Source organism: Heloderma suspectum, chromosome 2 (genome assembly GCF_057233095.1).
Source record: "Heloderma suspectum isolate Gila_16-S chromosome 2, 16-S_ref, whole genome shotgun sequence".
NCBI lineage: Eukaryota > Metazoa > Chordata > Lepidosauria > Squamata > Helodermatidae > Heloderma > Heloderma suspectum.
The window spans coordinates 94,368,639-94,382,984 of record NC_139459.1 but is presented as its reverse complement, the minus strand read 5'-3'; the positions used below and the strand labels follow the sequence as shown (position 1 = coordinate 94,382,984).

The 14,346-nt window shown below is 41.6% G+C and overlaps 1 protein-coding gene across 1 annotated transcript in view; it reads right to left on the bottom strand.

Annotated features, from left to right (window-relative positions):
• FRMD3 (FERM domain containing 3) overlaps window positions 1-14,346 on the bottom strand; it is a 157,240-nt gene that overhangs the window by 47,806 nt on the left and 95,088 nt on the right. The window contains exon 4 of the mRNA XM_084834233.1: window positions 2,328-2,406. Within this exon, the coding sequence (XP_084690359.1) occupies window positions 2,328-2,406 (79 nt within the window). The remainder of the gene's footprint in view (window positions 1-2,327; window positions 2,407-14,346) is intronic.

The following is a 14,346-nucleotide window of genomic DNA, read 5'->3' as shown; positions in this document are numbered from 1 at the left end:
AAGAGATTTTGGGACATGGCCTTACTTTAAAGGTTTACCAAAGAGCTAAGAGCCATGAGCAATAATGCAGTTGACAATGACTTTTACATATGTTAACAATCATGGATCACTTTTGTCAATCAGCACAAAGGAGCCTTGAAACCTCATCAATGACATGTAACTATTTAGAAAGATCTACTTTGTACTTCCTAGCTATATCTACATCTGTGGACCCTTGGGAAGGGGTTTAGTCCTACAGTCTTAAATGTCTGTCATTGTTGAAATGTTATTTCCTGTTTGGTGATGGTTATATTTTTATGTTGAGCTGGTTGTTGTTGTTGATGATGATGATGATAATAAACATTTATCACTGGCAGAACAAAGGGTAGTTCTGTCATTAAAAAGAATGATTTCCAAAAAAAAAAAAGGAATTGAAATCTGATAAAGAAATGAACTGATTCTGAACTAAGTACAAATGGAAGTTTTATGAAACTAAGACATTACCAAAAAAAAAAATCTAAAATATGAAAGAAAGGGGGGGGGGAATCCGCTGCCCATCCCTAATGAATATACAATTTGCATGCATCTGGGACCCTGTAAAGTCTTCAATTGTGCTGCGAGAGTCTAAGTACATACAACTTATATGCAATGTAGGCTCTGTTTGAAAAAGAATAACGAATGTGTGGAGGCTGGAGGTGGGGTAACAGCAATGGTCCCATTTTCTCCCCTGCACGTTCATTTTCTGTGCCTTCTAGAAGTGAGAAAAGGACTTCTCTTCCACTCGCAAAATGAAAATAAATATTTCTTAGATGGAGACCCACCAATGTAACAGTGCATCTGCTTAGAACCTATCCGTTAATCTCACTCCTTACCTAAAAGGCAGCTTTCTCATGGGCCCTTGTGTCTTGCTGTTCACATCAGCTACTCTGAAGGGCTGGTGACTCATCCACAAAGTTCTCATAATTCTGTTTAGAAAGAATTTACCTATGTTCTGTGGACACTTCCATAAATTCAGTAGATTCAGCCTTTTCATTAATATTGCATCAGATCATTAATCTAAAGCTGAACACTGTCTTTTCAAGCAGGAACACGGAGTTGTATTGACTTGAATTTAAGGTGCCAGCAGTTCAAGTCCAGGTCATTTGGAGGACCGCCTGCACTGGTATGAATCTGCCTGGATTTTAAGATTGGCTTCAGAGACCCTGCTCATGGGCCGACCATCAAGATCTATCAGATTGGTGGGCATTAGAGACAGTGCCTTTTTGGTGCTGGACCCATATCTGTGGAACTCCCCTCTAGGCAAGGATTATGGCCTCCACTTTACTAGCTTTTAAATGGACCTTTTTATCTCAAGCTGCTTTTAATTACTATGTGTGGTGCTTTGTATTGTTTTAACTACTGCTGTTTTTAATGTTTTTAGTTTCGATTGCGGTTTTTCTTGGTATATGATCATTTTTGTCACGTTGCTTTTATATTCTATTATGATGACCGCTGCCTCAGGAGGGTTTGCCCTGACAGCCTGCATACACATTGTGAAATAAATAAGTACACAAATAAATGAATAAATCTGTATTTCTCTTTGAATGGTTCTTGGTTTTGTTTCTATTGTTAGCTGCCTTTTGATTATTTTATTATGATTGTTTTTATTTTTTTATGATGTTAGTGCCTTGGAGGTTGCTTGACAGCAAGACAAGATATAAATGTTTTAATAAAGTAAATAATAAAGTAAAATAAATAAAAAGCAGGGAGTTGGTGCACTAGTTAGTGGCAGACTTGCAGCACAGTCTGGAGCCTTCGTTTGTGTACACAGAGGAGCTGTCCATTCTTCTCCGCCCCACAGCATAATCCCAGCCAACCTAAAAGATCCATTTTGAAATGTTCAGGACAATACTAACCGTGTTTACACAGAGGTAAGTCCCTAGATCTTAAGGCTGAATCCTATCCACATTTATGTGGGCATAAAGCCTACTGATTACAGTGTACTTACGTCTGAGTAAGCATGCCTCAGATTAGACTGTAAGAGTTTCAAGATCAGCATGTTACAAGGGGGCTGCTGTGCTAAAAAGGGTGGGGGAGGGGGATATCTCAGCCATCTAGTTCCACATTCCTTTTTCTTCCAGAGCCCCACCATGTGATGCTTAATGCAAGCACCTTCACACAATTCATTGATGGGCTTCTTTATGTTCCCAGAAACTTCTTTTAAAATCCATAGAAAATGCATATAAAATTAAAGTTAGCAAAAGTGTGGACATACAGCATACGTGATGATACACTTAGCCATGATCCTAATACATCAACTAAATTCACAGACACAATATATACATATATATATATATATACATATATACCTGGTAAGCTCTTCTTTAATCTTCAGGGGTTCATGTGGGTAGAATTTCACTCTAAAGCACATGGTATACGGTGGATGAGCTGAAATATTATAAAGAAAGGCATGAGAAAAGCTACATAAAACACGACTTCTTCTGCACTGTAGGAAACATTCCCAACAGTTTTTCAGAATAGCTTGTGTGATGCAGTGCATCAAATCAAGCAGAAAACAACAACAAGCAAAAAGCAGATATAATGTATGATAAGGAAGCTCAAAGCATAAGCAGGATAAGGCCAGTCTGAACCAGAGATTTGCACCATGTAAGGATTTTTTGTTTTGTTCTTTACAGAGAAATCTCACAAAGTAAAAAAGAAAAAAAAAAAACCCTTCTAATTATTTGGTGTATCTGGCCTGGACCAGGTCCATGGGGTGACCATACAAGGAACCAGACCTGGACTAGGTGGTTACCAATGGCAGTATCCAATGATGTGTCAGCACTAGCTCTAATGATGCTGTGGCAGCACAAACCAACATTTACACAATGTCATTACTGCTTCCTAGGCAAAGGGGGAAAGCGGCAATTTGCCACCGAATTTTGATGGCACAGTATGCCACTGAATATCACAGGCAAATCACTGCTTTTCCCCTTTGCCTAGCAAGCACTAATGAATTGTGCTAAAGTTGTTTGCTCTAGCAGTGTGACAGCACTGGATCCTGCAGTCAGGAGCTGGAGCCAGGAGTAATGCAGAAGGCAGAGAAATCTGCTTTGTTGTGTAGGCAAAGACAGAAAACTAGGCTGTTGGTACCTATACTGACCTTGTCAAGACAGATAACATACTGAGTTATTAAATACTTGGTAGTAATAACAGCTAAACTTCCACTTTGCTACTTGGAAGAGTTTATACAGTGACTATGCCATGAGAATTGATTTACTATAGACTAATATAACTTTGTGGGTAGAAAAGTCGCATGACATAAGGGATGGTTTGCATCATTTATGATCGTGTTTTTCTTTACTGCTGTTTTACTAGAAGATGTCGATTGTTGACTGAATGGGAACACTTTCTCAATAATATTACTATTTTCCTCTTATTACAATGCAATCCTATGAATATTTACTCAGATGTAGGTCTCACTGTATTCAATGGGGCTACTTCCTAGTAAGTGCTGCCTTAACATGTTACTGCAGCCTTAAGGACTGCAGTCTTAAAATTGTTACAGCACCATGTTCAATAGCTGTTTCTAATTCAAATTAGATGTAGGCACTATTGCATTCACTTGATCTCACTGACATGTGACGTCTTGTTCCTATAAAGTGAAAAGTCTCCCAGCTGCAACCCTATGTATGTTTTCTTGGGACTAAGCCCCATTGAATACAGTGGTACTTACTTCAGAGTAAGCATGCTATTAATGAAACACTATCTATCAAGCCAAATATCATCTTCGCCACAATAGAACACAGCATCCAGGCACTCATAGGGATAAGGCCTCTTGTTTTGTTCACTGCATATGTCTGAGTGTTATATGCACTCAAGGTAAAGAGTTTTTCACAAGAAAATGGTAAGCATGATGTTTCTATGGGGAATAAAGACAGCTAAACATGGATAAGTTACACCACTGTGAGATTATCATAATTAATTTAAAAACTGTTAGGGCAAGTTTTATTAAAGTAGACCTTTTCCCCACACAAAGCTGGCTGTTTCATATTTTGAGAACATAGTTTATTGTTATAAAAGAGAATACTGGACAAACAGTAAAAAGAACATCTGAGACGAATGTGGGAGGACTGAAGAAAAATAATACAAAGTATGATGCTGAGAGGGAAAGCCAGCAGCAAACAGAAAATAGAATGCGGGAAGCAAGTGGTTAAAGAAAGAAAGAACAATTTACAGTGCAATCTTATGCATGTCTACTCAGAAGCAAATCCCACTGAACTCAAGGAAACTTACTCTTAGATAAGTGAGTATGGGATTGCAGCTTTAGGGAGCAATCCTATCAGGATAGGTGGCTGCCTCCGAACTCGGAGGCGACCGCCTATCCAATGCAGGGCAGGAGAAGCGTGGAGGGGATCGTCCCCTCCATGCTTCAGCTGCCCTGCATTTGCGGCTAGACAGCCAATTTTGGCTGTCTAGCCATAGGAAGTTGGAGTGGGGGAAGTGATGGCTGGACGATACATTGGATGTGTCGTACCAGCATTTCTGAGTTACCCACCCTGGAATGCCCCCAGAAACGCCCCGTGTTTGCCGCTCTGTGCTTCTCTTCCGAGCACGGAGCGTGGGGCCGTTCTGAGTTGCCTACAAGGCAGCGCGGGGGGGATGAAGGTCGGTTCCCGGGAACTGACCTATCCTACGGCCATCTAGCTGCTGACTAGCCGCCATAGGATTATGCCCTTAATCTATTTACACTGTAGGGTAGATTTTAATCTGTCTTTCAAACTCTGTTAATTGGATGCTGGTAAATGACAACATAATTTGGATCTCTAAGTTCCTTGACTTTGGCCAAGGATAACTTCATGTTTGAGTATTCATGCTGATTTACCTTAAGCCAATCTATTAAAGTATATGGAAATATGCCTATGAACTGAAATGGTTTTAAATAGGACAGTGAGATTGTTAACAGGGACTGGCTAACGTGATCATATTATGCCAGTACCTTTCCATCCACACTAGCTGCCAGTCCATGTCTGGGCCCAATTCAAAGTGCTGGTATTAACATTCAAAGCCCCAAACGGCTTGGGGCCAGATTACCTGAAGGTTGTAGAATGTGCCTACCCGAGATGCTCGCCTAGCATCTACATTGTGCTCTTTCCGGCACCTTTTTATTTTCTCAGGGATTTTAGTGTTTTAGTTCTGTTGTTTTAAATTTGTTGTTTTATTTTAAATCTCTGCATCACTTCTAGGTTTTATTTTGGTTTTAACTTTTATTTTATACTATAATATTAAACTTCAACATTTTTATAATGTATTTTATGCTGTATTTTGTGGTTTGAATTCTTGTTGCTTTGGTTATTGGGCGGTATAGAAATGTAAGAACCAGCTCCTACTTTTCAATGAAAAATCACTATCTGCTAAGGGTGATTATGGTTCAGTTGTAAACACAAGTCACTGTACTTTTGAAATGGTATAATCTACTGCAGGCAAAGTGTGAGGAGAAAAGTGGATGGATTAGTGGTATCAGCATCTTAGGAACAATAATCCTCTCTTATCCCCTTCAAGATGCATTGTCTGGAATTTATAAACATGGCATGCCCTTCAACACTTCCCTGATGAAAAAGGGACTCTCTTGTGCACTTTTAACACCTCTGTTCTCACAGTAAGGATCAGTTCCCAAAGAAACAAACACTTCCTTTCACATCTCTGAAGGCTCTTTTCCACCTGCTGTATGTTAAATTGACTATAACAGTTTACTGAGACTGAAAAATCTAATAATGTTTAATGGCACATTTAGGCAGCAATCCCCTGGTCCCTGGAAGGGGACATGGCAGAATTCTCTGAGGGAGGTCCACAGGTAGAGAAGGTCCACCCTCAGAAGCTGAATTGGTGCAGCAGCTGGAAGATTCACCACCACTGCTCCTCCACCATTAGAACTGGCTTTGGAATTCCAACTTTGGATCTCCAGGATCCAAAGTCCTCCCATTTCCTGAACACAACTCCAGAATGTGGGAAGGGGGAGCAGAGCATTGGGAGAGAAAAGGTTAAAACAACCAAGCCTTTAAACCCCCACAAAGGAATCCCCCCCAACCTCTGCCTTGCCATTTCAAGCCCAGCAGGGTTTTGGATTTGGCAATTCTTCCGTCACTGCTTTTCTGTCCCTTGACCCATCTGAATTGCTCCGCCCTTCTCACAACAGATCTGGTTGTACTTACTTAAAAGTAGCAGCATCTCAAACATATTCACAAATATTTGCAATAAGGATAGGAAGTTCATGTCATTTCATTTGTTACATTTCTATACCATCCAATGGCCAAAGCTCTCTGGGAGGTTAACAAAGATTAAAAACCTTAAAAATACAATAGTGAACATAATATAAAAACTGTTTACGTACAAACATATAAACAGTGCGCACACACACACACACACAATCATTTTAACAATCAGCAATAAGAAATCCAGGACCCAAATTAAAAACCTTATCATATGCTGCCAAATGGCTGAGGGTAGAGGAGGGTCTTAACCTGGCACCGAAAAGATAACAATGTTGGTGCCAGGCAGGCCTCACTGGGGAGAGTGTTCCACAATCAGAGGGCCACCACCAAGAAGGCCCTCTCCTTTGTTGCCACCTTCTGAGCCTCCCTTGGAGGAGGCACCTGGAGGAGGGCCTTAGATGATGAGTGTTGTATATAGGTAGGTTCATGAGGAGAGGCGTTCCATCAGGTATTGCGGTCCCAAGCTGAATAAGGCTTTATAGGTCAAAACCAGCACTTTGAATCAGGCTCAGAAACATACAGAGAGCCAGTGCAAGCAGGCCAGAATCAGTGTTATATGTCTGGACCATCTTGTCCCTATTATCAATCTGGCTGCCACATTTTGCACAAGCTGCAGCTTCTGAACAACTGCAGGGTAGGGTAAGGATAGAAAAGAAGCTGTACACTTGTCAAACTGTCTCTATGTGCACGCCTTTAGAGACAAAATGTATCCAGTGGTGTAGCTAGGGCTGGACCCAGTCCAGGGGCCCCCAAACGACCACTCAGATAACAGCAGACATTAGGGTAGCAGGAGCAAACTCCATTTTATTCTAGCAGTCTTGATGGTACTATGGTTTAAGTAAGTTTAAAATGCAAAACTGCACATGCTCAGAATATTTTTATAGGGATGGCAGTTTTCTTATTGTTCTAACACAGGCATGGGCAACTTGTTGCCCTCCAGAAGTTTTGGCCTACAACTCCCTTCAGCCCTAGCCAGCATAGCCAGTGGTGAGGGATGATAGCAGCTGTAGGCCAAAACATCTGGACAGCCACAAGTTGCCCACCCTGTTTCAACATATCAGGAATGTAGAAGCAGTTTTAAAGCATGGAATGGTGGTTGGAGGGGGAAGAGAAATGTTAGTTGTGTGCTTCACAAATGAACTAATACACATGGCCATCTCAAGGGGGCACCTATAAGACCATTAAGTCGGGGCCTAAAATTACTTAGCTGCACCACTGGATGTATCTGTTCCTATTCAGAGATTTATCTTCCAGAAACTGAGGGGAGGGAGCTCAAACCAGAAAAATTCCACTGTACTTGTTTGCACACTAAGAAAACTCACTTCCCCAAAAGGCAAAAGGACAAAACTGGAACACGTTTTTACCAGAGACAGTTACTTAGAAAGTAGGGGTTGTCTCAGGTAAACAGGAATAGTTGGAGGATATATCATAGTAGTGACACTACAAACCTAACCAGCTCTTATACTTTAACTCTAGCTCACTCACAGCACTGGAGCAAATAAAGATCATGCTGTCTGAGAATTAAATTAAATTAAACTAACCCATTTAAAATATGCGAGATTAGATTTTCCACTGGAAAAACTGTATTAGGAGTCCATACTACTCATAAGCCTCATCTGTCCTTATAATATAAATCAATTTCAAATCAATTTGGGCTCTTCAGCACAGACGGGTGCATCAAATAGTGCATCCATTGATGACTCAGCAGAAATTATATTGATCCAAATTTATTCTGTTGAATCATCAAATGGGCAATATAATTCTGCAGCAAATGTGCTGTTGAGAAAGGTTTACATTGGAAAACATGTGCCTGTCAAGGTAATATGTGAACTATCAAAAATACACCAGCGATTCTAGAAAGGCTGCACGTCGTTGTTGCTGAAAATGTCCTGAACTACACCATCCCTCAGAGTGATTGCGAAGTGCTTTGGTCACCTGCATTCCCTGTTTCTTCATGCTGGCAGCAGCTGTATGTGAGCCTGACGCAGTGGATAACGTGTTGGCAGCAGGAGTGCATTTCTGGTTATAAGGTTGTGCAACATAGCACATGCCATCACGGTCCACACTGCTTTATCTGGAGCCAATAGAGGGCAGCCACTCATGCACTGCAGTATTCTGAAATGCACCTGATTAAACCCCATTAAACTGTGAATGTGGTTGAATTCTCCCTCTGATGGTGACCTTGCCTCCTGAATAGATATGGGAGAAGGGGTTAACCACAGTAAGGAAGGCGGCGAGATTTTGTTTGGTCTGCATTTTTAAGGACACTGACCTAATTCTCACTTCCCAGTGTAATACACAGATCAGAACACAGTTACCCTTGAGATGGCAGACTTCTCTGAATTTTGTGATGCAGCTCACAGCTCAGACACTGTGTATGAAAATGCATACATTAGAGAAATTTTCATACAAAAATGTCTATATTAGGGAAGGCTGCGTACAAAATATGTAAGCTAGGGGAAACTGCATATGAAAATAAATGCAAATGTTTGTGTATTAATTAAAAAAAGTCCATAGATTGATATGGAAATTGGACACAACGGATTTATGACTAAACACATGCGAAACTGACAAAGGATTGTAAATAGACTGATTTGTCCATCCCTAATCCATAGTCACCTATAATGGAGCACTGATTGCAAAGGAGGTTACTAGTGGCTCATTTGTACAGTTGTACACATGCAAAAAAGGCAAATGCTATTTTGGGCTGCATTAATAGCTTCCAAATCACATGAAGTACTAGTTCCCCTCTGCTCAGCACTGGTTAGGCCTCATCTGGAGTAATGTGTCCAGTTCTGGGCACCACGTTTTAAGAAGGATGCAGACAAACTGGAGAGGGTTCGGAGGAGGGCAACGAAGATGATCAGGGGACTGGAAACAAAGCCCTTTGAGCAGAGAGTGAAAGAGCTGTGCATGTTTAGCCTTGAGAAGAGAAGACTGAGGGGAAAAATGATAGTGCTCTTCAAGTACATGAAAGGTTGTCACAGAGAGGAAGGCCAGGATCGCTTTGAGATCATCCCAGAGTGCAGGACATGGAATAATGGGCTCATGTTACAGGAAGCCAGATTCTGGATGAACATCAGGAAAAACTTCCTGACTGTTAGAGCAATACAACAATGGAACCAATTACTTAGGGAGGTGGTGGGCTCTCCCACACTGGAAGCATTCAAGATGAGGCTGGACAGCCATTTGTCAAGGATGCTCTGACTTGGATTCCTACACTGAGCAGGGGGTGGGACCTGATGGTCTTATAGACCCCTTCCAACCCTACTATTCTATGATTCTACTCATGAAAAAGCCACTCATGTCCTTCAGGACACCTTGCAAGTGCTGTCCACACTTTTGACATCTTAAATATGTGGGAGTAATGAATTCCTCCAGAAAAAATTACACAAACATTTGTGAATATTCCTTTTGTATCACAGGCAAACTATACATTCAGGCTATGGAACCTGTTGCGATTCCTATAGTTGTGCTGGAACTCCAAGCGTGCAATAATAGGGATATGTCTACAGGCCACCAAGCCTATCACATTAGGAATGCAAGCCACATGACAGAAATTGGTTTTAATTACTGGAAGTTCACATTTCTCTGTTGGAAACTGAATAAACTCTTGCATGTGGTATCTTCTTGATTTGGGGAGGGGGCTAGTACATCACACACAAGCTCATACATGTATTGCTATGTGTGCTTGTGGAGCGCTATGAGTTGTACTACCAGGTGCTTCAGCTATTAGGTCCACTAGCGCCTGCACAACCACATGTGCAACAGGAACCACTGGAAAAGCAACATAAGCACAAGAAATTGTACACTGTCATGATGTTGGATTTCTTATTGCAGTCTCCGCTGTTGAGCTACTACTGTTCTCACAGCCATTAGCAGGAAGAATATCAATTCCAGTTCATGCACCATAGAAACAACTGGGTCAGGACTTTGATTTCACTCAACGATCCTACTGGCTTTCATATATCCCAAAAGATTTCAAAATATGATATTTCTTACTCTCTTCCCTGTGTAATTACAGCAGATTTTACTTCAGTGATAAATGGCATGGAAACAGCTTCATTTATATTTGGACACATACACACACACTTTCTGACACAACTGATTTTCACTCATTTGGGGTCTGCCTGCACTTTCAATATTATTATCCCAGATATTCCCTTGCAGTGATTATTCATAACAGCATTCCTATTCTCTACTCTTGTCCTTTCACATCTTGTATCTTATTTCACCTTTCTACTTATCATTTTATGCACCTTTTTAATGAAGTTTACTTCTTTTTCCTGGAGGCTATAAATGTGCAGAGACAGGGTGCTGCTTTTGCAAATGTTGGGTACAGTGAATCAGTGTGCACAATACACTGCAGCCACACACATACACACGCAGGTGGCAACTCCCCTGTTGATTGCTGCTAGTGCAATAATGACATGCTAAATCTGAAAACACTCGCATTGAAAATGACAGTGAAGAAGACCCAGCAATGGATAACAGCTACAACCATTCCAATGGCCCTTGAGAAGAAATAATGTCATGTTTGGCAAAGGGATTGTGCCTGGAGTATTTTCTGCTGTAGATTAGAACAGCCCATGGGAACTCTCTCTTCACTTATAACTATACAGATGCTAACTAGGACTGGGACATCTGCAGGCCTGCAAAGCAGCCGCAAGCTATGGACAGCTGTCATGTTCCCCTCACCCCTTTTTAATAGTGTATAATACTCAGCATTCAGTTTTCTCTATGAAATGAAACATCCACATGTAATTAACTATTTCTTCACAGAGACAGGTCCACCTCCTCTTTCGTCTTTCATACAAATCCAATTCACACTTGCTGGCTTCTTTTATTTTATTCCATGCTTTCTCTTATGCATGCAGTACCACCACCAGGTGAGAGAGAGAGAGAAAGAGAGAGAGAGAGAGAGAGTCAGTCAGTCAGAGAGTACTGGCTACAATGGACACTGACGAATTAACAAAGCAAGGCAGGACATATGCCCCATAGCTCAAGCAGCTGGCCATGCACAGAGAGTCCATATCATGTACAGGAGAGGCTAGCTCTAAGTAGAATTTTTCATTTCCCCTTGCAACAGGTGAGGACTCGTTGCCTCCTGCCTTTCCTCATCTTCACTTCTCTCTTCTACTTATGTTGTACAAACAAATCAATTACAAACAATATGATTGCCTTATAATTGTATCTACCACTTCCAAATTTGCTTTTGTTCTATTGAACAAGATACAAACGGTTGTTTCTTTATAGTGATGTTTCTTAAACAATGTTATCAGACATTAAGATATGTTTGAGTACGGAATAGTTACTATACACTGAACAAAAGTCTTTTCCAAAAGCTCAGTTCCGGTTAATCTTTGTTATGCAAAATAAGCTTTACAAGAGACAAACTGTAAGTCAATTAAACAGGGCTGAACAAAACCGATATGGGAGAGAGGAAAGTTACACAAAGGATCAACAGGAAGTATGTAGAGGGTGATGTTGTTCAGTCATTAAGTCATGTCCAACTCTTCGTGACCCCATGGACCATAGCACGCCAGGCCTTCCAGTCCTCCGCTCTCTCCCACAGTGTGCTCAAGTTCATATTCATTGCATCGGTGATGCTATCTAGCCATCTCATCCTCTGCCGTCCCCTTCTCCTTTTGCCTTCAATCTTTCCCAGCATCAGGGTCTTTTCCAGGGAGTTTTCTCTTCGCATTAGGTGGCCAATATATTTGAGCTCCAGCTTCAGTATCGGTCCTTCCAATGAGCACTCAGGGTTGATTTCCTTTTGTTGTTGTTCAGTCGTTCAGTCGTGTCCGACTCTTCGTGACCCCATGGACCATAGCACGCCAGGCCTTCCTGTCCTGTGATTTCCTTTAGGATGGACTGATTTGACCTCCTTGCAGTCCAGGGGACTCGTAAGAGTCTTCTCCAGCACCACAGTTCGAAAGCATAATCTTCGGCGCTCAGCCTTCCTTATAGTCCAGCTCTCACAGCCATACATTACTACTGGGAAAACCATAGCTTTGATTTGACGGACCTTTGTTGGCAAGGTGATGTCTCTGCTTCTTATTACGCTGTCTAGGTTTGCCATAGCTTTCCTCCGAAGGAGCAAGCACCTTTAATTTCATGGCTACAGTCACCATCTGCGGTGATCTTGGAGCCCAAGAAAATAAAATCTGTCACTGCTTCCATTTCTTCCCCTTCTATATGCCAGGAAGTGATGGGGCCAGATGCCATGATCTGAGTTTTTTTTAATGTTGAGTTTCAGACCAGCTTTTGCACTCTCCACTTTCACCCTCAACAAGAGGCTCTTGAAATCCTCTTCACTTTCTGCCATTAGGGTGGTATTGTCTGCATATCTGAGGTTGTTGATAATTCTCCCGGCAATCTTAATTCCGACCTCTGATTCATCCAACCTGGCGTTTCTCATGATGTACTCTGAATATAAGTTAAATAAGCAGGGTGACAATATGCAGCCTTGTCGTACTCCTTTCCCAATTTTGAACCAATCGGTTGTTCCATGTCCGGTTCTTACTGTTGCTTCTTGGCCCTCGTACAGATTTCTCAGGAGACAGGTAAGGTGGTCTGGTACTCCCATCTCTTTAAGAATTTGCCACAGTTTGTTGTGATCCACACAATCAAAGGCTTTAGTGTAGTCAATGAAGCAGAAATAGACGTTTTTCTGGAATTCTCTTGCTTTCTCCATGATCCAGCGAATGTTGGCGATTTCATCTCTAGTTCCTCTGCCTCTTCAGAACCCAGCTTGTACTTCCGGTAGTTCTCAGTTTGCATACTGCTGAAGCCTAGCTTGTAGGATTTTGAGCATCACCTTGCTGGCATGTGAAATGAGCGCAATTGTACGGTAGTTTGAACACTCTTTGGCATTGCCCTTCTTTGGAATTGGAATGTAAACTGACCTTTTCCAGTCTTGTGGCCACTGTTGAGTGTTCCAAATGTGTTGGCATATTGAGTGCAGCACTTTAACAGCATCATCTTTTAGGATTTTAAATAGCTCAGCTGGAATACTGTCATCTCCGCTAGCTTTGTTGTTACTAATGCTTCCTAAGGCCCACTCGACTTCACTCTCGAGGATGCCCGGCTCAAGTTCAGTGGCCGCACTATCATGGCTATCAGGGACATTCAGATCTTTCCTGTATAGTTCTTCTGTGTATTCTTTCCACCTCTTCTTCATCTCATTTGCTTCTGTTAGGTCCCTGCCTTCTTTGTCCTTTATCATGCCCGTCTTTGCACAAAACGTTCCCTTGAAATCTCCAATTTTCTTGAAAAGATCTCTAGTCTTTCCCATATTCTTTTCCTCGATTTCTTTGCATTGTTCATTTAAGAAGGCCTTCTTGTCTCTCCTTGCTATTCTCTGGAACTCTGCCTTCAGTTGGATATATCTTCCCCTTTCTCCCTTGCTTTTCGCTTCCCTTCTTTCCTCAGCTACTTGTAAAGCCTCATCAGACAGCCACTTGGCTTTCTTGCATTTCTTTTTCTTTAGGATGGATTTCGTTGCTGCCTCCTGAACAATGTTACACACTTCCGTCCATAGTTCCTCAGGCACTCTGTCTATCAGGTCTAATCCCTTAAATCTATTCCTCACCTCCACTATATATTCATAAGAGTGTTTGCTATGATCAGCGTGTTCTCTTGGCAAAACTCTATTAGCCTTTGTCCTGCTTCATTTTGTACACCGAGGCCATGCCTGCCTGTTATCCCGGTGATTTCTTGACTTCCTACTTTAGCATTCCAATCCCCTAGGATGAAAAGGACATCTTTTTTTGGTGTTAGTTCTAGAAGGTGTTGTAGGTCTTCATAGAACCGATCAACCTCAGCTTCTTCGGCCTCAGTGGTTGGGGCATAGACTTGAATTACTGTGATGTTGAATGGTTTGCCTTGGATTCGTACTGAGATCATTCTATCGTTTTTGAGATTGTACCCCAGTACTGCTTTTCCCACCCTTTTGTTGACTATGAGTGCTACTCCATTTCTTCTAAGGGATTCTTGCCCACAGTAGTAGATATAGTGGTCACCTGAATTAAATTTGCCCATGCTTGTCCATTTTAGTTTGCTGATTCCCAAGATGTCAATGTTCAATCTTGCCATCTCACGCTTGACCATCTCC